The sequence below is a fragment of the Anolis sagrei genome, chromosome 9 (genome assembly GCF_037176765.1).
Source record: "Anolis sagrei isolate rAnoSag1 chromosome 9, rAnoSag1.mat, whole genome shotgun sequence".
NCBI lineage: Eukaryota > Metazoa > Chordata > Lepidosauria > Squamata > Dactyloidae > Anolis > Anolis sagrei.
The window spans coordinates 2,926,669-2,954,152 of record NC_090029.1 but is presented as its reverse complement, the minus strand read 5'-3'; the positions used below and the strand labels follow the sequence as shown (position 1 = coordinate 2,954,152).

Genomic DNA, 27,484 nt, shown 5'->3' with positions numbered 1-27,484 from the left:
TAATGCAGCTGACACTCAGCCAGCTGTGCCACAATTGTGGTGGTTGCTTTTTTGCTTTGGTTTTTATTTTATTGTAATGCATTGTTGGACTTGGCCTCATGTAAGCCGCCCCGAGTCCCCGTTGGGGAAATGGTGGTGGGGTATAAATAAAGATTGTTGTTGTTCTTGTTGTTGTTATGATTATTATTGTTTGAAACACAACAAAATGAGTCCACAGCAGACAATGCTGGCTGTTGTATTGGATCACACATCGCATACTTCCCAAGTTGTTGTTATTGTTTGAAACACAACAAGATGAGTCCACAGCAGACACTCTTCTGGCTGTTGTATTGGATCACACGTCGGACACTTCCCAAGTTGTTGTTGTTGTTGTTGTTATTGTTTGAAACACAACAAGATGAGTCCACAGCAGACACTCTGCTGGCTGTTGTATTGGATCACATGTCGGACACTTCCCAAGTTGTTGTTGTTGTTGTTGTTATTGTTTGAAACACAACAAGATGAGTCCACAGCAGACACTCTTCTGGCTGTTGTATTGGATCACACGTCGGACACTTCCCAAGTTGTTGTTGTTGTTGTTGTTGTTGTTGTTGTTGTTGTTATTGTTTGAAACACAACAAGATGAGTCCACAGCAGACACACTTCTGGCTGTTTTATTGGATCACACATCAGACACTTCCCAAGTTGTTGTTGTTGTTGTTTGAAACACAACAAGATGAGTCCACAGCAGACACTCTGCTGGCTGTCGTATTGGATCACACATCGGACACTTCCCAAGTTGTTGTTGTTGTTGTTATTGTTTGAAACACAACAAGATGAGTCCACAGCAGACACACTTCTGGCTGTTGTATTGGATCACACATCAGACACTTCCCAAGTTGTTGTTGTTGTTGTTTGAAACACAACAAGATGAGTCCACAGCAGACACTCTGCTGGCTGTCGTATTGGATCACACATCGGACACTTCCCAAGTTGTTGTTGTTGTTGTTATTGTTTGAAACACAACAAGATGAGTCCACAGCAGACACACTTCTGGCTGTTGTATTGGATCACACATCAGACACTTCCCAAGTTGTTGTTGTTGTTGTTTGAAACACAACAAGATGAGTCCACAGCAGACACTCTGCTGGCTGTCGTATTGGATCACACATCGGACACTTCCCAAGTTGTTGTTGTTGTTGTTATTGTTTGAAACACAACAAGATGAGTCCACAGCAGACACTCTGCTGGCTGTTGTATTGGATCACACGTCGGACACTTCCCAAGTTGTAGTTGTAGTAGTAGTAGTTGTTATTATTATTATTGTTTGAAAGACAACAAGATGAGTCCACAGCAGACACTCTTCTGGCTGTTGTATTGGATCACACGTCGGACACTTCCCAAGTTATTGTTGTTGTTGTTGTTGTTGTTATAGTTGCATTGACTCACACAATCTCCTTTGAGAGAGATTTAAATAATCTTTAGATGTATTGTCGAAGGCTTTCATGGCTGGAATCACTCAGTTCTTGTGGGTTTTTTCGGGCTATATGACTATGATCTAGAGGCATTTCTCCTGCATCTATGGCAAGCATCCTCAGAGGTGAGGTCAGCAGACCTCACCTCTGAGGATGCTTGCCATAGATGCAGGTGAAACGTCAGGAGAAATGCCTCTAGAACATGGCCATATAGCCCAAAAAACCCCACAAGAACTGAATCTTTAGATGTCCATGTGGAAGACCCTCTTCCAGCAGCCCAGAAGCAAAATCCCGTCTACGGCTTCTCTGTAAGCTTCTGCACAGCTAACAACCTAAATATGTAACTGTTGCCAAAAGTCCCAGGCTCGGCTAGCCTCTTGGATGTACCCCAACCAATCAGTTTCATGCTTTGTATTTTTTAACACATTCACCAACTGATTTTTCCATGTCCCAACAAAGACATCCCTAACTAAAACATCCATTTGATTCAACCATGTCATCGGTGGCCTTTCTTACCTGGAAAGGCTCATAGAAGAAGGCTTCCACTCCCTCGGAGAGGCCTCGGATCAAGCCAAAGGGGTTTCCCAGGACGTCCAGGCCCAGCACCAGGACATACATTTGCTTCAGGAACTAGAACAAAAGCCAACGTGTGCAAATTAATGCTCTAAAAATAATAAGAATGAATACACATATCAAATGAAGCTACTGTAATGCTACATACAATATTCACCATAACTGATGTGAACTATTGAGATTTTTTTCCAGCCATTTATAAGCTACACAACTATGATACATTCTGCTGCTTAAATAAACATACCGTATATACTCAAGTATAAGCCGACCCGAATATAAATTTACCTAAATTTACCACAAAAAACTATGCGCTGAACCTGACTCGGCCCATAGAAGATGGCTTTGAAAGGCAGCAGATCACAGGAGCTGTCTTCATAGACCTGTCTGCAGCCTATGAGACTGTGAACCACCATTGCCTCCTCCTGAGAAAAATGTATAGTATCACAAAGGACGACCACCTCACCCGCCTCATAGGAAACCTGCTACAAAACAGGAGCTTTTTGGTTGAGTTCAGGGCCAGAGAAGCAGATGGCGGAAACAGAAGAACAGCCTGCCTCAGGGGAGTGTGCTTGCTCCATCCATGGTCAACATCTACACAAATGACCAGCCACTGCCAGAAGGGACAGAGAGCTTCATCTATGCTGATGATCATGCCATCACTGCTCAAGGAGGGAGCTTTGAGGTGGTTGAACAGAAGCTCTCCGAAGCTCTAGGTGCTCTTACTGCCTATTACAAGGGAAAACCAGCTGATCCCTAATCATATATCATATATATAATATCACACAGGACGACCACCTCACCCGCCTCATCGGAAACCTGCTACAAAACAGGAGCTTTTTTGTTGGGTTCCAGGGCCAGAGAAGCAGATGGCAGAAACAGAAGAACGGCCTGCCTCAGAGGAGCGTGCTTGCTCCATCCATGTGACCAGCCACAAATGACCAGCGACTGCCAGAAGGGACAGAGAGCTTCATCTATGCTGATGATCGTGCCATCACCGCTCAAGCAGGGAGCTTTGAGATGGTTGAACAGAAGCTCTCCGAAGCTCTAGGTGCTCTAACTGCCTATTACAGGGAAAACCAGCTGATCCCCAACCCATCTAAAACACAGACATGTGCCTTTCATCTCAAGAACAGAGAAGCACCCCGAGCTCTGAGGATTATTACCTGGGAAGGAATCCCACAGGAGCATTGCAGCGCACCCAAATCCCTGGGAGGAGTCACTCTGGACCGTGCTCTGACCTACAAGAAGCTCTGCCTGAACATCAAGCAAAAAGTGGGCGCTAGAAACAATATCATACGAAAGCTGACTGGCACAACCTGGGGATCACAATCAGACACAGTGAAGACATCTACACTTGCTGTTGAGTACGCATGCCCAGTGTGGGACACATCTCAACACGCTAAAACAGTGGATGTGACTCTTCATGAGACATACTGCATTATCACGGGGCCTGTGCCCTACACCACTGGAGAAATTACACTGCTTAGCTGGTATCGCACCACCTGACATCTGCCGGGAAGTAGCAGCCAATAGTGAAAGGACCAAGGCAGAGACATCTCCAGCCCATCCCTTGTTTGGGTATCAGCCAGCACGTCAACGACTTAAGTCAAGAAATAGTTTTCTAAGATCTACAGAGACACTCGCTGGAACACCTCAGCAAGCGAGAGTCCAAAAGTGGCAGGCTCAAACCCAGAAGCTCAATGAATGACTGATATCAAATGAGAGACTCCCCCCTGGGCACACAGAAGACTTGGAAGGCGCTGAACAGACTGCGCTCAGGCACCAAGAGATGCAGAGCCAACCTCAAGAAATGGGACCACAAAGTGGAATCCATGACATGCGAGTGTGGAGAGGAGCCAACCACTGACCACCTGGTGCAATGCAACCTGATCCCTGCCACATGATGCATAAGGGAGGACCTCCTTGCGGCAACACCAGAGGCACTCCAAGGGGACAGAGACTGGTCAAAGGACATTTAATCAACTACCAAGCTTGCGAACAGCAAAAAAAATGGGAAAACGTATTGACTCAAGTCTAAGCCAAGGTTGGGAAATGCAGCAGCTACTGGTAAATTTCAAAATAAAAATAGATACCAATAAAATTATATTAATTGAGGAAATAGTACGCTAAATGTTTTTCAATGTTTACATAAAACTGTAATTTAAAGTAAGACTGCCCAACTTTGATTAAACCATTATTCTAACCTTTTTCAGAGTAAATGTGCTTACGTAGCCTTCCAATAATAATAAGGTAAAATAATAAATTTAATAACAACAATAATAAAGTAAAATAATAAATGTAATAGTAATAATAATATTAAAAGAGATTAAAATAAATGTAATAAAATAACAATAGAGTAAAATAATAAAAGTAACAATAGAGTAAAATAAATGTAATAAAATAATAATGTAAAATAATATAAATGTAATAATATCAATAATAGAGTAAAATAATATATGTAATAATAATAATAACAAAATATATAGATTAAAATAAATGTAATAAAATAATAATAAAGTAAAGTAATAAATGTAACAATAATAAATAGAGTAAAATACATGTAATAAAATAATAATGTAAAATAATATAAATGTAATAATACCAATAATAGAGTAAAATAATAAATGTAATAAAATAATAATAAAGTAAAATAATAAATGTAACAATAATAAATAGAGTAAAATAAATGTAATAAAATAATAATAATGCAAAATAATAAAATATCAATAATAGTAAAATAATAAATGTAAGAATAATAATAAAATATATAGAGTAAAATAAATGTAATAAAGTAATTATTATTGTTGCATTTATTATTTTGCTTTACTATTATTTTATCAATAACAGTAAAATAATAAATGTAATAATAATAAAAATATAGAGTAAAATAAATGTAATAAAGTAATAACAAAATTAATCTAATAATAAAGTAAACTAATTATTGTTACATTTATTATTTTACTCTATTATTGGAATTATTACATTTATATTATTTTACATTATTATTTTATTACATTTATTTTACTCTATTTATTATTATTGTTGCATTTATTATTTTACTTTATTATTATTTTATCAATAACAGTAAAATAATAAATGTAACAATAATAAATAGAGTAAAATAAATGTAATATAATAATAGAGTAAAATAATATAAATGTAATAATAATAATAAATATATATAAAGTAAAATAAATGTAATAAAATAATAATAATATAAACTAATAAATGTAAGAATAATAAATAGAGTAAATTAAATGTAATATAATAATAGAGTAAAATAAATGTAATAAAGTAATAAAGTAAACTAATAAATGTAATATAATAATACAGTAAAATAAATGTAAATGTAATAATAATAAATATGTATAGAGTAAAATAAATGTAATGAAGTAATAATAAAGTAAACTAATAAATGTAATAATAATGAATAGATTAAAATAAATGTAATATAATAATAGAGTAAAATAATATAAATGTAATAATACCAATAATAGAGTAAAATAATAAATGTAATAAAATAATAATAATAACAGAGTGACTTTGACTTGAATGTAAGCCGAGGGTTGCCCAAAAAAGGTGCTGAAAAACGAGGTTTATACTCGAGTATATACAGTAAGTTCCCTTGGAAAGGAACTGGGTAAAAACCCTACAACTTACTTGGTCTCTGTAATGTCCAATGACTCTCCACATCAATTCGTCTCTTTTGTAAAACTGGTACCTGATTTCGAAGAAGGCGAGCCTGAAAGGAGCATCACGTCAATGCCACGGAGAACAACAAAAGTCCCACATCCAGACCACGTCTAGCCCCAAGCCTTTTGGAGAAGGGATACTCAGCCTGCAAGCATCTATCCTTTATGCTCAATACAAAATCGGAAAGGAAAGTCAATTACAACTCACTTGAATATGAGGTCGTCCACGTCAGTCAGCGTGGCGCCGATGCTCTTCAGGAGAAGGTTCACCGAGTGAATGGCGATCATTTCCCCTTTGCCCTGGTCTGAGGCCTCCCCTCCGGCGCCCAGGGAGAGGCTCAAGTGCAGCTGCGGGGACAAGAAAGAGGATGGAAACACCCAGGAAACATGTCTGGCAACTGAGCCATGTTAATCACAAAAGGACTAAAACCGGGGGTGAAAGAAGGCCCAATGGTGGAACCGTGAAGGTGAAGCTCTCCAGAACATTCAGGTCTGGATAGAGGCCCAGCTGGTAAGATCAAGTTCATGCTCATAGAAGCCTGGTCATTGTTTTCAGCTAACCATTACTAGTTTAGATTTCTGCATTCAACAAGTAAAGGCCCAAATCTCTCTTCGGTGCTTCAAAATGTTGGAGGCAAACTTCTCAGGATCTGGGGTTCAATTCCGTGTTTGGGCACCTAAATGTTGTGATGTGCTGCTCTGTCCCTCTTTTCATAATCATATTAGCCTTTATTATGGTTCAAAGACCTAATCTGCTTAGCGGAAAAAGTACAGAACAGTGTCCCTCTTTTACCAAATGGCTCAAAAAAAAAAAAACTCCAGTCTCTTTTTCAAACCAAAAACACTGGAAGCAAGGAGAACATTCAACAGGTTTAGTTGAGCAAATCACCCTGCCGGGTGAACAAAGGAAAATGCCATGCAAAACCGAGACAAACATGCTATTCTCAGGCTATTTTCCCCGATTCATGCCTCATCACTATCTTTTCTTTTTATTCCCTTCTGGCACCAGCTTCTATGCATGCTGCAAGTTGCTTCTGGTTGCTTCTGGTTGAACCTGACTCAGCACATAGAAGATGGCTTTGAAAGGCAGCAGATCACAGGAGCTGTCTTCATAGGCCTATCCGCAGCTTATGATACTGTGAACCACCGCCTCCTCCTGAGAAAAATGTATAATATCACAAAGGACGACCACTTCACCCGCCTCATAGGAAACCTGCTACAAAACAGGAGCTTTTTTGTTGAGTTCCAGGGCCAGAGAAGCAGATGGCGGAAACAGAAGAACGGCCTGCCTATGCTGATGATCGTGTGATGTATCGGCAAATAATGTGTGCAGATCCCTGTAAGGTGGCCTTCTGCAGCTGGCAGATGGTAATCTTGTCAGCGCCGATTGTGTTTAAGTGCAGGCCAAGGTCTTGAGGCACTGCACCCAGTGTGCCGATCACCACTGGGACCACCTTTACTGGTTTGTGCCAGAGTCTTTGCAGTTCGATCTTTAAATCCTCATATCGTGTCATCTTTTCCAGTTGTTTCTCTGCAAACCTGCTGTCACCTGGGATTGCGACATCGACAATCCATACTTTGTTTTTTAACACGATTGTGAGGTCAGGAGTCTTGTGCTCCAATACTCTGTCTTTCTGAATGTACCTTGTTCATATTCTGTAACTTTTCCCGGTTTGTGATCCTACCAGTTCTTTGTCACAGGCAGATGGCGTTTGTGGCACAAGTTCCAATGAATCATCTGAGCAACGGTGTTGTGCCTCTGCTTGTAGCCTGTCTGCGCGATCTTCTTGCAGCAGCTGAGGATGTGATGTATTGTTTCATCTCTTCCTTGCAGAGTCTACATTTGAGATTTGTCATCGACTTTTCAGTTCTGGCTTTGATGGCATTGGTTCTAATAGCTTGTTCTATTGTTGTTGTTGTTGTTGTTGTTGTTAACCTTTCAAAGGGCCCAGTTATAGCTGACAACCATGTTGCATCCATTATATGGATACAAGGACTTATGAGCACAACGGGTGGAAAGCAGGGCCTTGGCAGATGATGGGAGGATGTGGAGCTATGCGTCAACATACAATCTCAGCCTAAGCATCCATATTGACAGAGTTTCGCATTAAGACAGCTCTTGGGGAAGCCTTTCGCTGCCAACTAATTAAATGCCATGTGTCCCCTCCTGCAGAGTAATACGGATGGCCAAGAAAAGGCGGCTGCTGAGATTCTCGAGGCGCTCATTAATTGAATTTCTCTGTCCTTTCTTATGTAGGCTAAGGTCAGGACAGGACAAGCTCCTTTCTGGAGATCCCATAAAGCGATAGACACTATAGCTCAGACAAGAGTTCTTTCTCCCACCCTGGACATTCCGCAGATATATAAATCCCACTTGCCAATTTTCCAACAGACCTCACAACTTCTGTGGACGCCTGCCATAGATGTGGGTGAAACGTCAGGAGAGAATGCTACTGGGAACATGAAATTGCAGACCAGAAAACTCACAGCAACCCAGTGATTCTGGCCATTAAAGCCATTTTTTATGTGTGGCCAAGACCCAAAAACACGGTCCTCAAACTTTTTAAGCAGAGGGCCAGGTCACAGTCCCTCAATTTGAAAAAAAATAATGAATGAATTCCTATGCACACTGCACATATTTTATTTGTAGTATAAAAAACACTTAAATGCAATACAATAATTAAAACGAAGAACAACTTTAACAAATATAAACTTATTAGTATTTCAATGGGAAGTGTGAGCCTCCTTTTGGCTGATGAGATAGGATTGTTGACTTAGGTTGACCCTGAGCGAGGCATGGGTAAATGACCTAGGAGGGCCATAATAGAGTTGTGTGTCATCTGCGTAGAGATGGCACCTAACTCCAAAACTCCGGATGACCTCTCCCAGCGGTTTCATGTAGATGTTAAAAAGCATGGGAGACAGGATAAAGCCTTGCAGGACCCCACAGGTCAAAGGCCAGGGGTCCGAGCAGGCGTCTCCCAGCTTCACCATCTGGGACCGACCCTCCAGGAAGGATCGGAGCCACGACAAAACTGTGCCCCCGAGACCCATCCCAGAGAGTAGACCCAGAAGGATACCATGATTGATGGTATCGAAAGCCGCTGGAAGAACAAGCCTAAAAGAATCCCACAAAATTGGACAAGCAGGTGCCTCAATCACCTCTCCTGGCACTGTGATGAAATTGGAGTCCAGCTCAAGGCGTATCTGAGCAACTTTGCCTGCAAAATGGTGTGCGAACTCGCAATACCGAGTTGCTGGGTCATCGAAGGTCTCCTCCAAAAAAGGAGGCTGAAGGAGTTCCCCGACGACCCGAAACAGCTCCGATGATCTATTTGCTGCAGACGCTATACGGACAGTCGTGAAAGACTCCTTGGCTACCCGTATAGCCACGGTATACGCCCTAAGGGAGGCTGTAGCCCGTGCTCGGTCAGACACATCCCGAGACCTCCTCCAAATGCGCTCTAGCCCCCTTCTCGTGTGCTTCATCACAGCCAACTCCTCGGTGAACCAGGGAGACGGCATGTCACGACGCAACATGATGGGGTGTTCGGGAGCGATCGTATCTATCGCCCTGGTCATCTCCCTGTTGTAGAGATCAACCAAGGCGTCGACAGAATCGCCAGGCTCCATGGCAGGAAGAATCCCAAGATTCCTCAGGAATCCCTCCGGATCCATCAGTCTCCTGGGGCGGACCATCTTAATTTCTCCTCCACCCCTGCGGAGGTTAAGGGTCTAAAACTGATCAGATAATGATCAGACCATGACAAAGGAAGGGTGTTTTGTTCTTCCACTCTGATCATTCCACTGTCCACCACAAAAACTAGGTCGAGTGTGTGTCCAGCCTGATGGGTGGGTCCAGATATAATTTGTGATAGCCCCATGGTCGTCATGGCGGCCATGAAGTCCTGAGCTGCACCAGTCAAGGAGGTCTCAGCATGAATGTTAAAGTCTCCCAGCACAATCAGGCACTGGGAGACCAAGGCCGAATAGGAGACCACCTCTGTTAGCTCAGGCAGGGAAACTGCTGGGTCGCGGGGTGGGCGGTACACCAGCAGAAACCCCAAGCTGTCACGGTTCCCCACCTTCAGGTGGACACACTCAAACCCAGATGATTGCGGAACAGAACATCTGACCATGGCGATGGATTGCCGATAGCCTACTGCAACCCCTCCTCCCCGCCCCCCTAGCCTTGCCTGCTGATGCCCTCCGAAACCCGGTGGGCACAGCTGAATGAGATTTACTCCCCCCAGCTCATCCAACCAGGTCTCAGTAATGCAGGCCAGATCCGCCCCCTCATCCAGGATCAGGTCCTGAATGGCAGTGGTCTTTCCATTGACACATCTGGCATTGATCAGCAGGACCTTGAGACCAAGGGGTCTGCCATCTACTCACATTTGCATGTTTTCAAACTGCTAGGTTGGCAGAAGCTGGGGCTAACAGTGGGAGCTCACCCCACTCCCCAGATTCGAACTTTCCAGTCAGCAAGTTCTGCAGTTCAGCGGTTTAACCCGTTGCACCATCGGGGGGCTCAATAGGAGATTGAGAGATCCACGAGATGCAGAGCCAACCTTAATAAATGGGGCCACAAAGTGGAGTCTCCGACATGCGAGTGTGGAGAAGAGCAAACCACAGACCACCTGCTGCAATGCACCCTGAGCCCCGCCACATGCACAATGGAGGACCTCCTTGCGGCAACACCAGAGGCACTCCAAGTGGCTAGCTACTGGTCAAAGGACATTTAATCAACTACCAAGCTTGCAAACTCTGTTTTGTCTGTTTGTTAAAAATTTGTTAAAAATGTAATACAACTGTCTGGTTGATACTGACACGATAAATAAATAAATAGGAGGGAAAGTGTGTCTCACAATGGAAGAAATACAGTATGGATGTCAACGGATGGGGGATGCTACCAGGTAAGATGCAGCCCCGTTGTTAAAACACTTAAATTTGAATGTAGCGTGGCTTCCACCAATTACTTCCAAGGAACCCAAGGGAGATTCCCTTCCACCTAGTTAGGCATCTAATGGAGAGAGAAATTTAAATTTGCCAGAGCAACTGAGACACTCGGCCGGGATCTCCCTCCTGGGCAAGCTGTTCATTGTCAACAAGGAAAGCGAGGACAGGGACATGGAGCGAGCAAGGGAGGAAAAAATGCATAAGGTTGTGGGTGAACTACAATTGTCCAAAAATGCATAAGGTTGTGGGTGAACTACAACTCCTATCATGCCAGGTTAACCCTGAAAAGCTCCATCAGTACTTAAAGTTTGTTATGTTGGGCAAGTTTGCTCTAGATGCACCATCGGTGGAGTTGAGGGTGCTCTCTGGCTGTAGGGTGAACTACAACTCCCACTACAGTGAGTCAGTCTCCTCAAACCCCTCCAGTAGGTTGAGTGAGTCATGGGGGTTCTGTGTGCCGAATTTTGTGCAGGTCCATCACGGGTGGAGGTCACAGATTCTCTGGTTGTGGGTGAACTACAACTCCCAGAAAGGAAGGCCAGTCTCCATCCCACCCCCCACCCCCAAACCCCTCCAGGAATCAAATTTCGGCATATCAGGTCTGTGTGCCAAGTTTGGTCCAGATCCATTGGTGTTTCTATGATTCTATGTTTGGGTTCACAGTGCTCTCTGGATGTAGATGAACTGCAACTCCCATAAATCCCTGCAAAGACTTCCAATATGTTTTGTTGGCCATGGGAGTTCTGTGTGCCAAGTTAGTTCCAGGTCCATTGTTGGTGGAGCTCCGAATGCTCTTAGTTTGCAGGTGAACTATACATCCCACGACCTACAACCAATCAAGGGGAATTTTCCCCAAAGACCTCCAGTATGTTTTGATGGTCATGGGGGCTCTTGTGTGCCACATTTGGTCCAAGTCCATCTTTGGTGGAGTTCAGAGTGCTCATTAATTACAGGTGAACTAAAAATCCCAGTACTTTCAACTCCAAAATGTCCAGGCCAATTCCCTCAAAACCAACCAGTATTCAAATTTGGGCATATCGGGTATGCATGCCTAGTTTGATCCAAATCCATCCTTGTTTGGATTCATATCCACTCTGGATGTAGGTGAACTACAACTCCCATAAATCCCTGCAAAGACCTCCAGTATGTTTTGTTGGCCATGGGAGTTCTGTGTGCCGAGTTAGTTCCAGGTCCATTGTTGGTTGAGCTCAGAATGCTCTTAGTTTGCAGGTGAACTATACATCCCACGACCTACAACTCCTATAAATCATGGTGAATACTCCCCAAACCTCTCTAGTATGTTCTGTTGCTGATTAATGCCTCTATTTTCTGTGTATCATAGAAAAGAATAGGAAAGGCTTATGGAAGAGGCAGTGGGCAGGGTCATGCAAATTCCACACCAATGGAGAGAGTAAGGAACACTGGGATGTCTGTGGTGGAAGAAGCACATAAAATCTAGGATGAAATGCATCCCGTATGAAAGCCTTCACTTGGGTGTTTGTGGAGGACCTTGGTATGGCTCTTGGACGTGTTTACGGTGCTCACTATAACCTGCAATGTCATTGGAGGGAAGGCCATTGGTGTCTCCTGAGTAGTGGGAGCTAGAGCAGTTTGTGAATGTGGGAGCCTTTCTGTGTAAGTGGACACCCCAGCCACACACATACATACGTTTGTTATGTGTTGTACAGAAGTTATTGATACTGTGTATGTGTTTAACTGTTAGAATATAATCGTGTTGGTAACAGTAGCTGAAGCTAGAGCTAACTGGTTGTATCCACAGTGGCGTTGCCATGGAGACCAGGCAAGAGAGTGAGAAGTGGGTGGAGCCTAGCAAGAGAATGTTATCTGCGTCTTTGAAAAGAAGCAGTTCAGTTTAGGAGTTGGGAGTTAGGAGTTCGGGGTTAGCAGTTGAGAGAGGAGAGTGGAGAGTGGAGAGTGGAGAAGCAGTGTGTGTGAATAGCCAGAGGTTTCTTCAGTCTAGGAAGGCTGAAGGGGGAAACCTAGTTAGTTTCATTAGTCAGAGAGGACTAAGGGAAGCTTGTTCAGATCACTAGTTAGTGTTGGGGTTCAGCCTGATCCTGATCTGTGTGAACCGGATTCTCTGATAGTTTTTCCAACTGAGCAAGCTCTCCCTGACCCTGACAGTGTGGAATCTGCTGTTAATGCAGAGGTCAGCGGGGATAAAAATGAAACTCAGCTGGAGGAAAATGTTTTGGAAGTTAGCCGTGATATCTCTCCACCTGGGGTTTTTAATGAGGACCGAAGAGAACAGATAGTTAGAGACAGAAATGTTTCCCAATTCCTACGAAGGTCACATCGTTTACAGGAGAGACAGGTCCAGACGTCAAAGTCAAGGGGCGTTTCAAAGAATAGCTTCTTTGGTTTAAGAGGCCTCCTGCCGGGTGCCTCTTTAGATCAAGCAACATTTGGAACTGTGGCTGTGCCTTGGCAGAATTCCTGTGTTTCATGGCCGGTAATCCCAGTGGCTTAGTTATCAAGTTCATGGTTAGTAAAAGGCTAACAGATTCCTGGTTCTTGTATTGTGGCTTTTGAAATTTGGCTCAAGTTCAGAGATTCTACTGACTGCTGTGTTTTTCTGTGGCTTTTTGACTTTGCATTTACCTTTCTTTTGTAACCAATTTTTCATCAATAAACAAGGATTGCTTTTCCTACAGTCCAGTGTGGTGGATTTAATCTTATGGTCTCGTTTCTTGAACTGGGATGCAACAGTTAGGAAAGAACTAGAGATCTAGGATTTGATCAAGAAGGATCAAATTAGAAGGCTGTTCACCTCAGGAAACATTGTTTAAGAAAGTTCTTCACCACAGTAAAAGTCAATCACAAGTTGTGTCATCGAGAAGAGAGAACTGTATTGCAAACCAAGTTACATTCCAAGTTCTAAAAGTTATTCAAAGTAATTCCAAGTTATTTAACATCCTGCAACCATACGCTTTGTACAAAATAAACTTATTAACTTTTGTTGAAGACAGTGTCATCTCCATTTATCTGCGTCTGGGGAGCCAAATCTCATTGGCAATACCTCACGTTGGTGGCAGTTACCTTAATTACATCCATAATCATCCACACCTGTGTAGTTGGTGGCAGAATTTAAGAACAGACAGTACAATTGGTGACAGTGGGTGGGTTCTTGAAAGTTAAAACCCTATACCCTGTCTATTGTTGGAAAAGCACCTTACAATTGGCACAATTGTACAACTGGTGCGTGCACACCTCGCAAATTTGGTGTCAGAGGTGGGATAGACTTCGCAAATTGGAGGCAGTAATTTTACCCTCCTTCCCATGTGTATAGATTATCATTTCTACCACATAACAAATCCCTTTCAACCGTACCTTCAGTGGCGAAATGTGGAAGTGCTCGAAGAAGCTCAGCGGGGAAATGTCCGTCAAGGAAGACTCCATCAGCTGCGTGTTCAGAGCGTCAACGTCCTTCTGAATCAGCTTCATCTGTTAAAACATTTTTTTTTAAATCATAGAATCATAGAATCATAGAATCAAAGAGTTGGAAGAGACCTCATGGGCCATCCAGTCCAACCCCCTGCCAAGAAGCAGGAATATTGCATTCAAATCACCCCTGACAAATGGCCATCCAGCCTCTGCTTAAAAGCTTCCAAAGAAGGAGCCTCCACCACACTCCGGGGCAGAGAGTTCCACTGCTGAACGGCTCTCACAGTCAGGAAGTTCTTCCTAATGTTCAGATGGAATCTCCTCTCTTGTAGTTTGAAGCCATTGTTCCGCGTCCTAGTCTCCAAGGAAGCAGAAAACAAGCTTGCTCCCTCCTCCCTGTGGCTTCCTCTCACATATTTATACATGGCTATCATATCTCCTCTCAGCCTTCTCTTCTTCAGGCTAAACATGCCCAGTTCCCTAAGCCGCTCCTCATAGGGCTTGTTCTCCAGACCCTTGATCATTTTAGTCGCCCTCCTCTGGACACATTCCAGCTTGTCAATATCTCTCTTGAATTGTGGTGCCCAGAATTGGACACAGTATTCCAGATGTGGTCTAACCAAAGCAGAATAGAGGGGTAGCATTACTTCCTTAGATCTAGACACTATGCTCCTATTGATGCAGGCCAAGATCCCATTGGCTTTTTTTGCCGCCAAATCACTGAAGCATTATCATTTTCAGATGTGAGTTTAGCCAAATAGATGAGAGAGTGCAACATCTATATAAATAAAAATGTAACGTTCGTTTGTGGTATTCACAGAACTCAGAAACCACTGGGGCAATTGACACTATGTCTCTAACAACCCAATGTATGTTCTCCACTCAAAAAACCCCACGAAAACAAAAAGCAGAAAGGACTTCTGAACTACATGTCCACAAAGGAGAAACTGCATGTCTACAAAGAGACCCATGGCCACGCCCCCTCCTCCTCGCGGGGAAACAGCCGGCCGTTAAAGCATGAGGAGCCAGGCGTGCATGCATGGCCACACACACACACAAGCAAGAGTGGGCACCATGGGAGTGAGGAAAAAGAGGAGGAGGACGGTAGATGGGCTCCTCAAGTCCCTCCTTTGCCAGCAGAAGCAGCAGCCTTTTTCCTCTTGGCTGTCCCTGTGGCAGCCGTTAGGAGAAAATAAAATAATAAAGGGAAATCATAATAATTTGGAATAAAATAGAAGATTCATGTTCCTACCTGATCCTGAAAATACCATTTTTAATGAGTTAATTTGCAAGCATGAGAAACCTACCGATAATATTGATTGACACTGGACTTTGGGTAAGTTTGCTCTAGCCGATGTTAACATAGATATGAAGTCAACAAGAGAAGTTTGGCAGGACAAAGAAATCAATAGTATAGATCCAAGACTTGGAACATCTAAGGTCATATGGTGAGAGAGCGCCATCCTCTGACCACTTAATGTAAATAGCAGGCAATTTTAAAAGAGTTTCATCCTAAGTAATTTCCTTCATGGTCTTCATATTAAGAAATAAGTTATAAAAAAGTAATTAAGGCTGAATTGACTAGAGGAGATTGTCTTGATCAACTCTTATGTTATAAGCATATAAAAGTTATAATTTAATTAGAGATTTAAGGAATTGAACATATAAGTCATCTTAGGGTAACGGGTGAAGGTTGGGATAAGTTACATAATCGAGCAGATGTTTGTGGTCACAACGTGGCTGCCAAGACCTGATAAAGATGTCCTTGGCAACTATACATGGAAACACCTGTTAATGATTGTATTGTGTAAATGTCACACTCTTTCTTTGCTTGTGTGGAAAGGGTGATATTCTGCTATAAAAGACCGAAGCGATTCAGACCTCGGGTGTGACAGTCATTTGAGCTGTTCACCCTATACTCTATAGAGATAGTAATAAAGCCTTGGAAATCGGACAAGCTGTCTCCATCTTCTTCCATCTCCAAAAGCACTCTAATGATCTCGGGTAACGTAAATTTTGCAACAAGTGGAGTATCTTGCATTTGACCCCGTTGAACTTCATTTTGTTAGTTTTGGCCCATTTCTTGGGCCAAAATTTGGAAGTTGGCCCAGAACTTGGAAGGTGCTGAACAGGCTGTGCACTGGCACCACGAGATGCAGAGCCAATCTTAAGAAGTAGAGTAGAGTCCACAACATGCGAGTACAGAGAAGAGCAAACCACAGACCACCTACTACAATGCAGAGCCCTGCGACATGCACAATGGAAGACCTTCTCACAGCAACAACAGAGATACTCCAAGTGGCCAGGATCTGCTCAAAGGACATTTAGCACAATGCCAAGTTTTTAAACTCCGTGTTTTTAAAATACATTACAACTGTACCTTCAATTCGCTTCTGATACAATAAATAAATCGGTACATTTACAAACTGTCAAAGGAATCCAAACACATGACTTGTGTCTTAGCTGGACGACGACAACAACAACAACAATATAACAACAACAACAATATACCCTTTGTTTGTCAGCTTCTGGGTCTGTCGATGGAGTGAAAAGTCCCATAATGGCTCCTAGAAATCCCTGGTCTATTTTCAAAGCCATCTCCTGGATGAGGACCATGAAGTACCTAAAAGAAACGAGAAACATTTGATGCTGAACTGCTTTTTGAATCTTTTAAAAAAGGGCGGGGACTTTCTGTGTGCTGTTAAACCTTCGTACTTTATATTGCAGGCAATGAAACACTCTTGTGTATAACGAAGTAACACAGTTTATTTATAATTTCTGGCTCCAACGCTTGTGGTTACATTTGTGTTTTGTTGCAATCTTGAGGCTTACAGTCAGTATCATTTACTTGGTTAACTTTTCTGAATAAACTATCAATGTTTCACATTCACAAACATGTTACCTGCTTTACACACTCTTGGCTGAATTATATTCTGAACTAAGGCACCTCACAGCTGGTGCAACATCATTAATTTGGAATTTAAATACTATCAATAAATCCACTACTTTGCTTCATAGAGAGATGAATACAGTTTGGATTTCAGACTTACTTGAACTGCATCACTTTGCTGTATTCGTTAAAGCGAATGATGACGCTGACGTCAACGAAAGGCTTTGGTTCTATTGGGGTGGGTGGGGGTTTTAAGGTTGGAAAGAAGAATGCGTCTTTAGTTGTTGATCTCTTTATTTGCTGGATACACAGCTAGAAAATATACACTGGGTTGCGGTGAGTTTTCCGGGCTGCCTGTCCATGTTCCAGAAGCATTCTCTCCTGACATTTTGCACACATCTATTTATTTATTTATTATTCAAACAATTTAAAACAGGCATCCTCAGAGGTTATGAGGTCTGTTGGAAACTAGATGAGGGGTTTGTATATCAGACCTGGACAAACTTTCTAACTTGGGGGCTGCATGCTAGCACTCCCTGCTAGGAGGACTGGCTGACTAGATGGATGGAAGGGAAGGAGTGGGAAAGAAAGAGAGAAGGAAGGAAGGAGAGAGGAAAGAGAGAAGGAAGGAAAGCCAAAAGGGAAGGAAGGAGAGAAGGAAGGAGAAAAAGGATAAAAAGGGAGGGAGGGGGGAAAGAGGGAAGAAAGGATGAAAAGGTGGAAGGGAATGGAAGGAGGGAGAAATAGGGAGGGAAGTAAGGAAGGGAAGGAGGAAGGAAAGAGAGAAGGAAGGAAAGCCAAAAGGGAAGGGAGGGAGGGAGGAAGGGAGGGAAGGAAAGAAACAGGGAGAAGGGAAGAAAGGATAAAAAAGGAGAGGGGGAGGAAAGAGGGAAGGAAGGACAAAAAGGTGGAAGGGAAGGATGGAAGAAGGACGAGGGAGAGAAGGGAGAGAGGTAAGGAGGAAGGAAAGAGAGAAGGAAGGCAAGACAAAAGGAAGGAAGGAAGGAAGGAAAGAGAGGGAGGGAGGGAGGAGAAAGGAAAGAGAGAAGGAAGGAAGGAGAGAAGGAGGGAAGAAAGGAAGGAGGAAAAAGGAGGAAAGAGAGAAGGAAAGAATAAAAAAGGAGAGAGGGAGGGGAGAGGGAAGGAAGGATGAAAAGGTGGAAGGGAAGGATGGAAGCAGGGGAGGAGGGAAGAAAGGATAAAAAAAGGAGAGGGAGGAAAGAGGGAAGGAAGGAAGGACGAAAAGGTGCAAGGGAAATGATGGAAGAAGGACGAGGGAGAGAAGGGAGAGAGGTAAGGAGGAAGGAAAGAGAGAAGGAAGGCAAGACAAAGGGAAGGAAGGAAGGAAGGAAGGAAGGAAGGAGAGGGGGAGGGAAGAAAGGAAGGAGAAAAAAGGAGGAAAGAGAGAAGGAAAGACAAAAGGGAAGGAAGGAAGTATAAAAAAGGGGAGAGGGAGGGAAGAGGGAAGGAAGGAAAGACAACAGGGAAGGAAGGAAGGAAGCAGGGGAGAAGGGAAGAAAGGATAAAAAAGAAGAAGGAAAGAGGGAAGGAAGGAAAGACGAAAAGGTGGAAGGGAAGGATGGAAGAAGGACGAGGGAGAGAAGGGAGAGAGGTAAGGAGGAAGGAAAGAGAGAAGGAAGGCAAGACAAAAGGAAGGAAGGAAGGAAGGAAGGAAGGAAGGAAGGAGAAAAAAGGAGGAAAGGGAGAAGGAAAGAAGGATAAAAAAGGAGAGAGGGAGGAAAGAGGGAAGGAAGGAAGGACAAAAAGGTGGAAGGGAAGAATGGAAGCAGGGGAGGAAGGAAAGAGAGGGAGGGAGGAAGGAGAAAGGAAAGAGAGAAGAAAGGAAGGAGAGGAGGGAAGAAAGGAAGGAGAAAAAAGGAGGAAAGAGGGAAGGAAAGACAAAAGGGAAGGAAGGAAGGATAAAAAAGGAGAGAAGAAGGAAAGAGGGAAGGAAGGAAGGACGAAAAGGTTGAAGGGAAGGATGGAAGAAGGATGAGGGAGAGAGGTAAGGAGGAAGGAAAGAGAGAAAGAAGGCAAGACAAAAGGAAGGAAGGAAGGAAGGAAGCAAGGAAGGAAGGAAGGAGGAAGGAAAGAGAGAAGGAAGGAAGGATGGGATAGTGAGAGATAGGAGGGCTGAGAAAAGAGCTCAAAGGGCTGCATCCGGCTACCGGGCCTAAGTTTGCCCGTAACTGGTGTATACACACACACACACACAGTATATCTGTGGAATAATGCTCAGGGTGGGAGAAAGAACTATTGTCAGTTCGAGGCAAGTGTGAATATTGCAATCTGTCACCTTGATTAGCATTGAATGGCCTTGCAGCTTCAATGCTTGGCTGCTTCCTGCCTGGGGGAATCCTTGGTTGAAGGTGTTAGCTGCCCTGATTGTTTCCTGACTGGAATTCCCCTGTTTTCTGAGTGTTCTTTATTTACTATGCTGACTTTAGAGGGTTTTTTTAAAAATACTAGTAGCCAGATTGTGTTCACTTGCATGGTTTCCTCCTTTCTGTTGAAACTGAACACATGCGTGTGGATTTCAATGGCTTCTCTGTGCAACTCACAGCAACCCAGTGATTCTGGCCATGAAAGCCTTTGACAACACAAAATATACACTATTGTTATTACCTGAATCCAACGCAACCGATTTCGGAGGGGCTACGGGGTGAAACACAACAGGAAACATGGAGCCGGGTAGCTGGTTGTCCACCTTTGAAGGAAATAGAAGAATAATGTATCAGGAATACCAAACGAGATATATATACATATACATATACATATACATATACATATATATATATATATATATATATATTCCTTTCCTGTGCTAAGATACAAAAGAGACATGCACAAGAAGTGGAAAAAGGGAGAAATCACCAAAGAAGAATTCAAACAAATAGCCAACACCTGTAGGGAAAAGGTCCGCAAGGCTAAAGCACAAAACGAGTTCAGGCTTGCCAGGGACATTAAAAACAACAAAAAGGGCTTCTTTTCTTATGTCAGTAGAAAAAGGAAAAACAAGGAGGCGAGAGGGCCACTTCGAGGAGAAGATGGGGCAATGCTGACAGGGAATGATACGGAAAAGGCAGAACTACTTAATGCCTTCTTTGCCTTAATGCCTTCTTTGCTTCTTTGCCTCGGTCTTCTCATCTTCAACCTTAGAAAGTCATCTTCAACCTCAGCAAGATGGAGTGGATGGTGGATGAGGGATTAGAGGACACCCAAGCCCAAATTGGGATACAAGTTGTCCAGGAATACCTGGCCACTTTAAATGAGTTCAAGTCCCCTTTCAGGGCCAGATCAACTACACCCAAGAGTATTGAAGGAACTAGCGGAAGTCATTTCGGAACCATTGGCAACCATCTTTGAGAGTTCTTGGAGAACGGGAGAAGTTCCAGCAGACTGGAGTAGGGCCAATGTGGTCCCAATCTTCAAGAAGGGAAAAAAGGATGACCCAAACAATGACCAATGTCCGGTCAGCCTCACATCGATACCAGGCAAGATTCTGGAAAAGATTGTCAAGGAAGTGGTCTGCAAACACTTAGAAACAAATGCGGTCATCGCTAATAGTCAACATGGATTTATCAAAAACAAGTCATGCCAGACTCATCAGATCTCTTTTTTCAATAGAGTTACAAGCTGGGTAGATGCGGGGAATGATGCCGTGGATGGAGCGTGTCTGGATTTCAGTAAGGCCTTCTTCGACAAGGTCCCCCATGACCTTCTGGCAAGGAAACTAGTCCAATGTGTGCGTGGCAAAACTACGGTGAGGTGGATCTGGAATTGGTTAAGTGGACGAACACAGAGAGTGCTCACTAATGCTTCCTCTTCATCCTGGAAAGAAGTGACGAGTGGAGTGCCGCAGGGTTCCGGTCCTGTTCAACATCTTTATTAATGACTTAGATGAAGGGCGAGAAGGCAGGATCATCAAGTTTGCTGACGACACCAAATTGGGAGGGAGAGCCAAGACTCCAAAGGACAGGAGCAGGATTCAAAACGATCTTGACAGATTAGAGAGATGATGGGCCAAAGCTAACAAAATGAGGTTCAACAGTGACAAATGCAAGATACTTCACTTTGGCAGAAAAAACGAAATGCAGAGACAGAATGGGGGACGATGAGGCCTGGCTCGAGAGCAGTACAGGTGAAAAAGATCTTGGAGTCCTCGTGGACAACAAGTTAAACATGAGCCAGGAATGTGATGTGGCGGCAAAAAAAGCCAATAGGATTTTGGCCTCAGGCATCAAGAGGAGCATAGTGTCTAGATCTAAGGAAGTCATGCTCCCCATGCTCTATTCTGCTTTGGTTAGACCACACCTGGAATATTGTGTCCAATTCTGGGCACCACAATTCAAGAGAGATATTGACAAGCTGGAATGTGTCCAGAGGAGGGCGACACAAATGATCCAGGGTCTGGAGAACAAGCCTTACGAGGAGTGGCTTAAGGAGCTGGGCATGTTTAGCCTGAAGAAGGGAAGGATGAGAGATATTATGAGAGCCATGTATAAATATGTGAGAGGAAGCCACAGGGAGGAGGAGGGAGCAAGCTTGTTTTCTGCTTCCTTGGAGACTAGGACGCAATGGAATAATGGCTTCAAACTACAGGAGAGGAGATTCCATCTGAACATGAGGAAGAACTTCATGACTGTGAGAGCCATTCAGCAGTGGAACTCTCTGCCCCGGAGTGTGGTGGAGGCTCCTTCTTTGGAAGCTTTGAAATAGAGGGTGGATGGCCATCTGTCAGGGGTGATTTGAATGCAATATTCCTGCTTCTTGGCAGAATGGGGTTGGACTGGATGGCCCAGGAGGTCTCTTCTAACTCTTTGATTCTATGATTCTATGTGAACTTGAGAAAATAAGATAAGCTTTGTTCTGGTGAGAATCTGAAGGGAGTTGCCAGCTTCAATCAAGAGAAGATAAGCAGATGTGAAGAAGTATTTTGGCTTTCGGTTTTGTCTAGTTCTCTTCCTGTATGTCGCTCGCTGAAGAAAGATGTGTTTGCTGTGTGTGCTTAGTAAAACTTAGTTTTCTTTTGTAACTCAGCTTGCAGAGTCTTTATTTGCAAATCAGTGTCTGTTTGATCTAGCATTCCTTCTGCTGGGCAGCGTCAATTTCTGACAGAAACCCTATTTTTACGGGTCTGAGGGGTGAAAGCCAGGCAAATCTTTCAGGGCTGGGAGAGATGGCCCTCACCCAAGCAAGTGAGACACAGCGAGTGCCCATCAGTGTCCGGAAGAGTGTTCGGACAATTGGAACACTTCTTAAGGAAGTGGTAGCCATAATAAGGGGCACGAAGCAAAATAGCCCCAAAGACACAGTAAGCAAAGGGTAACTCCAGTCCAAAGGCGACAAGCTTAGAGGCACAGAGAGAGAAGTAATCCAGAATTCAGTCGGGGTCAGAGGAGAGAGAGAAGGAGAGATACGTCGAAGACCAGTCCAAAGTCGTAAACCAGAGCGGTCCAGAGAAGAATTAGAGTACCTCATGAGAAAGGTTCTCAAGCTGATTGCAAGGTGGATCAAGAGAACTGAGGGCCTGGCCCCGCCTATGGGTCATATATACTCGAGGGAAGAGGGGCGGGGCCAGGCTGAGACAAAAATGTCTGTTTTTATATTCCAGAAGGTTCCGAAGCTGTACTGCGCAGGTGCAGGAATTACCACATGTGCTATTCACAGTTGACTACGACAGGAAACGTGACTATGTTTACAAGACAAATGTTGCTACTAAGAGGTTGCAACGTACTTTATCTAAGTTGTTGTAAGGATCAATGTTGTTTGTGCTATACCTTTAACTTACTGTAAGGTTCAAGGCTGTTTGTCCTACAGCTGTTTCAGTTAATTGAAGAGTTAATTGAGAGTATTATTTTCATGTGTATAAAGATAGCTACTGTGTGTTTAGTTTTTTGCCATTGTGCCTTAATGCCATTGTGCGTGTTTGCCACTGTGCGTGTTTGCCTCTGTGTCGTTCTGTCGGGGACTATGCTGCAGATGTCCTGTGAAGACACAGCCTTGAGAAGAGGACAAGGATTCCTGCTTATCTCAGCTGAGTGGTGATATCTCTCAGAAGATATTGTTTTATGTTACATTTGTGGAAACAGTAATCCTGCTACTTTATTTTGTATGCTGCCAATACAACAATATTTTCTTTTCTACTTGAAGTCAACGTCTCATGTATTTTTCTTTTATGAGCCAATTCATCACACACTGTTTACTGGGCTAGAGTCTATCCGCATGCTTCTCATGCTAGCGCATGACAACAAAAGCATTGGAAGGAACTGTACCTGGAGCCAGTACAGCTGGGCCCGCAAGCTCTTCTGGTGGCGCGACTGCTTGAACTCAATCTGGATCCCGGACAAGAAGTCTCGCTTGATGCTGCACTTGAGCGGGAGGCGCATCTCCATCGGTGTCTTGTTGAAATTGACCTGAAAATGTAAGCAAAGTTACAGTGATGGATGATCTTAATGCAGTGGTTCTCAATCTTCCTAATGCTGCGACCCCTTAGTACAGTTCCTCATGTTGTGGTGGTCCCCAATCATCAAATTGTCATTGCTACTTCCTAACTGTAATTTTGCAACTAATGCAAATGGTATCAAAATTTCTAAGTGTAACTTTGCATCATAATGTAAATATCTGACATGCAGGATGTATTTTCATCCTGCACAAATACCCGATACGCCCAAATTTGAATACTGGTAGAGTTTGGAGCGGATTTATTTTGTCATTTGGGAGTTGTAGTTGCTGAGATTTATAGTTCACCTACAATCAAAGAGCATTCTGAACCCCACCAATGATGGATTTGAACCACACTTGGCTCACAAAACTCCCATGACCAATAGAAATTACTGGAAGGGTTCGGTGGGCTTTGACCTTGAGTTTGGGAGTTGTAGTTCACCTACATCCAGAGAGTACTGTGGATTCAGACAATAACGGATCTGGACCAAACTTGGCATGAATGCTCAATAAGCCCAAATGTGAACACTGGTGGAGTTTGAGGAATATAGGCTTTCACATTTGGGATGTATAGTTCACCTACAATCAAAGAGCATTCCGAACCCCACCAATGATGGAATTGAACCAAACTTGGCACACAGAACTCCCATGACCAATAGAAATTACTGGAAGGCTTCGGTGGGCTTTGACCTTGAGTGTGGGAGTTGTAGTTCACCTACATCCAGAGAGTACTGTGGATTCAGACAATGACGGATCTGGACCAAACTTGGCATGAATGCTCAATATGCCCAAATGTGAACACTGGTGGAGTTTGGATAAAAAAGACCTTGACATTTGGGAGTTGTAATTGCTGGGATTTATAGTTCACCTACAATCAAAGAGCATTCTGAACCCCACCAATGATGGACTTGAACCACACTTGGCACACAAAACTCCCACGACCAATAGAAATTACTGGAAGGGTTCAGTGGGCTTTGACCTTGACCAGTGTGGGACAAAGGACTCTTGTCTGTTGGCGCTAGGTGTGAATGTTTCAACTGACCACAGGCACAGCCAGGCCATTTTATGCTAATCAAGGTGGGCAGTTGAAACATTTATTTATTTATTTATTTATTACTGCGCTTGTATACCGCCGTTTCTCAGCCTACATTGGCGACTCAACGCGGTTTACAACACTACAATAATCAACAATATTCAGTTTAAAAAGCATAAACATGCACACCTAGCTCCAGCAGACGAGAGTCCTTTGTCCCACCCTGGTCATTCCACAGATATATAAACCCCTTTTCCTAGTTCCAACAGACCTCATTACCTCTGAGGATGCTTGCCCTAGATGCAGGCAAAATGTCAGGTGAAAATGCCTCTAGAACATGGCCATATAGCTCCAAAAAACCTACAACAACCCTGTAATACAATTGTGGTTCTTGGGTTATAAATGTCATTTCCTAATTGGTTCTATCCTAAAAACGTGGAAAAATTTATAAACTGCAAAAAAAAAAAAAAAAAACCTTTGTCTTTGTGGGAGAGACATCCTGCTGTAGCACATTTTTCTCTAGTTTTCGAGGGACATAGAGTCCCTACCAATTCAAACTACTTTGTGGCAGCCACAAAACTGAAGTTCCTGGAGCGGAACAACTACTTTCCATGTAAAGAATGCACAATTAAACAGGTAATAACATTTTCAAAACAGAAACAGAACATTTTTTCAAATGTTGATGCATAGTGTAATCATAATATCAATCGTAATAATAACTGTTATTGTTATTGTTGCACTCTGTTTTTCTCCCTGGACTGGCACCCCATTATTACTATTATTATTGTTAACATTATTATTATCACCATCACCATCTTAACTCCATATCGAAGAATGTTCGGACAAGGTACAACATAATTCCTTGAAAAGTTTGTATGTATTGGAACTGAAGGGTAATTTATGGTCAAGGACTAAACATGAAACCTTTTGAAAGACTGTTGGCTCCGACGTACCTCGAAACTGCCCTCGATCCTCACCCAACCCTCAGTCCCTCCTCCAGAAAGGTGCCTCTGATAAGCTTGCTCCAGGAGGCCGATCTGCTTTTGGTTAAATGGCTTCCATCGCTGCTTTGGTTTCCATTCCCAGACGATGCCTGAACTGTGAGAAAGAAAAAAGGCCAGAGGAAAAAAGTTGATACCTGAGGAGCAGCAGAGAGACACGGTTGTGCTGGGAGTGGTATGCAGATGCAATAGACGGGAAAGATAACATTCTGCAGTGACCCAAAGTAACTATAAGTCAGGCATGGGCAAACTTCGTCCCTCTGGGTGTTGGACTTCAACTCCCACAATTCCTAACAGCCTGATAATACCAGCCCGGGGGAATCCTTTGTTGGGAAGTGTTAGCTGGCCCTGATTGTTTCTCTCACTTTGAACATCATACCAGATATATATATATACAGCCCACTTGCTTCATTGCCAACATTAATTAATTAATTTATCGTGTCAGTAACAAAGGGGGCGCAATAGGCTACAATGCCTATTGCGTCCCCTTCCACCCACCCACCCCCCCAGCCAGCAGCAGTAGCAAGAACAACCAAGCACCCTTGTCCATTCCCTGCCCTGCAATGAGCCAGCAAGCCATGTGCTCGGGTTTATAAGCAGCAATGGCTGTCAGACGCTGATAACCCCTCCCCTTTTCAAAACATAAGCCCTGATTGGCTGGGAGGCAAGCACATTAGGCTGCGCCTCCCAGCAGGCTTGCTTTTATCACAAAGGCTTTCTCATACTTCCAAATCGACTTCCAAGCCATTGAAAACAATGGCCCGAGTCGCTTCGGAACAACAGGGGACTTCCGACTCACCTTTGCGCTTCGGAACTCAGTTCGGAAGTGTGAAACTTCCGACTTTAGTTCCGACTTTCACAACTTCCGAATGCACTCGCTGAAATATACTCCACTTACCTAATTTCGCTGTAATAGGCAGTAAGAGCACCTAGAGCTTTGGAGAGCTTCTGTTCAACGATCTCAAAGCTCCCTGCTTGAGCGGTAATGGCAGAATCATCAGCATAGATGAAACTCTCTGTCCCTTCTGGCAGTGGCTGGTCATACTGCTTATTACAGGGAAAACCAGCTGATCCCTATTCCATCTAAAACACAGACATGCGCCTTTCACCTTAAGAACAGACAAGCGTCCCGAGCTCTGAGAATGACCTGGGAAGGAATCCAACTGGAGCATTGCAGTGCACCCAAATACCTGGGAGTCACTTTGGACCGTGCTCTGACCTACAAGAAGCACTGCCCGAACATCAAGCAAAAAGTGGGCGCTAGAAACAATATCATACGAAAGCTGACTGGCACAACCTGGGGATCACAACCAGATACAGTGAAGACATCTGCCCTTGCGCTATGCTACTCTGCTGCTGAGTACGCATGCCCAGTGTGGAACACATCTCACCACGCTAAAACAGTGGATGTGGCTCTTAATGAGACATGAGACATGCTGCATTATCACAGGGTGTCTGCGCCCTACACCACTGGAGAAATTACACTGCTTAGCCGGTATTGCACCACCTGACATCCGACGGGAAGTAGCAGCCAATAGTGAAAGGACCAAGGCAGAGACTGTCAGAGTCAGGCGATGCCCAGAGGAAGGAATGCTAGATCAGCTGACACTGAGTTGCAAAATAAGGACTCTGCAGGCTTTGAGTTACAAAAGAAACTAAGTTTACTAAGCACACACATTAGACACGTCTTACTACAGCGAGCTACAATTCAGGAGCTAGTCAAAACGAAAGCCTCTTCACATCTGCTTATCTTCTCTTGCTGAGACTGGCTACTCTCTTCTCCAGCTCATCCCCCTGTTTGGGTATCAACCAGCACGTCAACGACTTAAATCAAGACATAATTTTCTAAGATCTACAGAGACACTCGCTGGAACACCTCAGCAAGCGAGAGTCCAAAAGTGGGAGGCTCAAACCCAGAACCAAATGAGAGACTCCCCCCTGGGCACACAGAAGTCGGGGCGATTTGGAAGGCGCTGAACAGACTGCGCTCTGGCACCACGAGATGCAGAGCCAACCTCAAGAAATGGGACCAC

At 43.6% G+C, this 27,484-nt stretch overlaps 1 protein-coding gene across 3 annotated transcripts in view; it reads right to left on the bottom strand.

Moving 5' to 3' along the window:
- Nucleotides 1-27,484, bottom strand: part of VPS13C (vacuolar protein sorting 13 homolog C) — a 264,400-nt gene that overhangs the window by 30,736 nt on the left and 206,180 nt on the right. For all 3 annotated transcript variants that reach the window (XM_067471235.1, XM_067471236.1, XM_067471237.1), the window contains exons 68-76: nt 25,404-25,548; nt 23,249-23,389; nt 19,599-19,680; nt 17,134-17,203; nt 16,595-16,706; nt 14,030-14,143; nt 5,928-6,067; nt 5,688-5,769; nt 1,971-2,084 (exon numbers count right to left, since the gene is read on the bottom strand). In XM_067471235.1, coding sequence (XP_067327336.1) covers nt 1,971-2,084; nt 5,688-5,769; nt 5,928-6,067; nt 14,030-14,143; nt 16,595-16,706; nt 17,134-17,203; nt 19,599-19,680; nt 23,249-23,389; nt 25,404-25,548 — 1,000 coding nt within the window. The remainder of the gene's footprint in view (nt 1-1,970; nt 2,085-5,687; nt 5,770-5,927; nt 6,068-14,029; nt 14,144-16,594; nt 16,707-17,133; nt 17,204-19,598; nt 19,681-23,248; nt 23,390-25,403; nt 25,549-27,484) is intronic.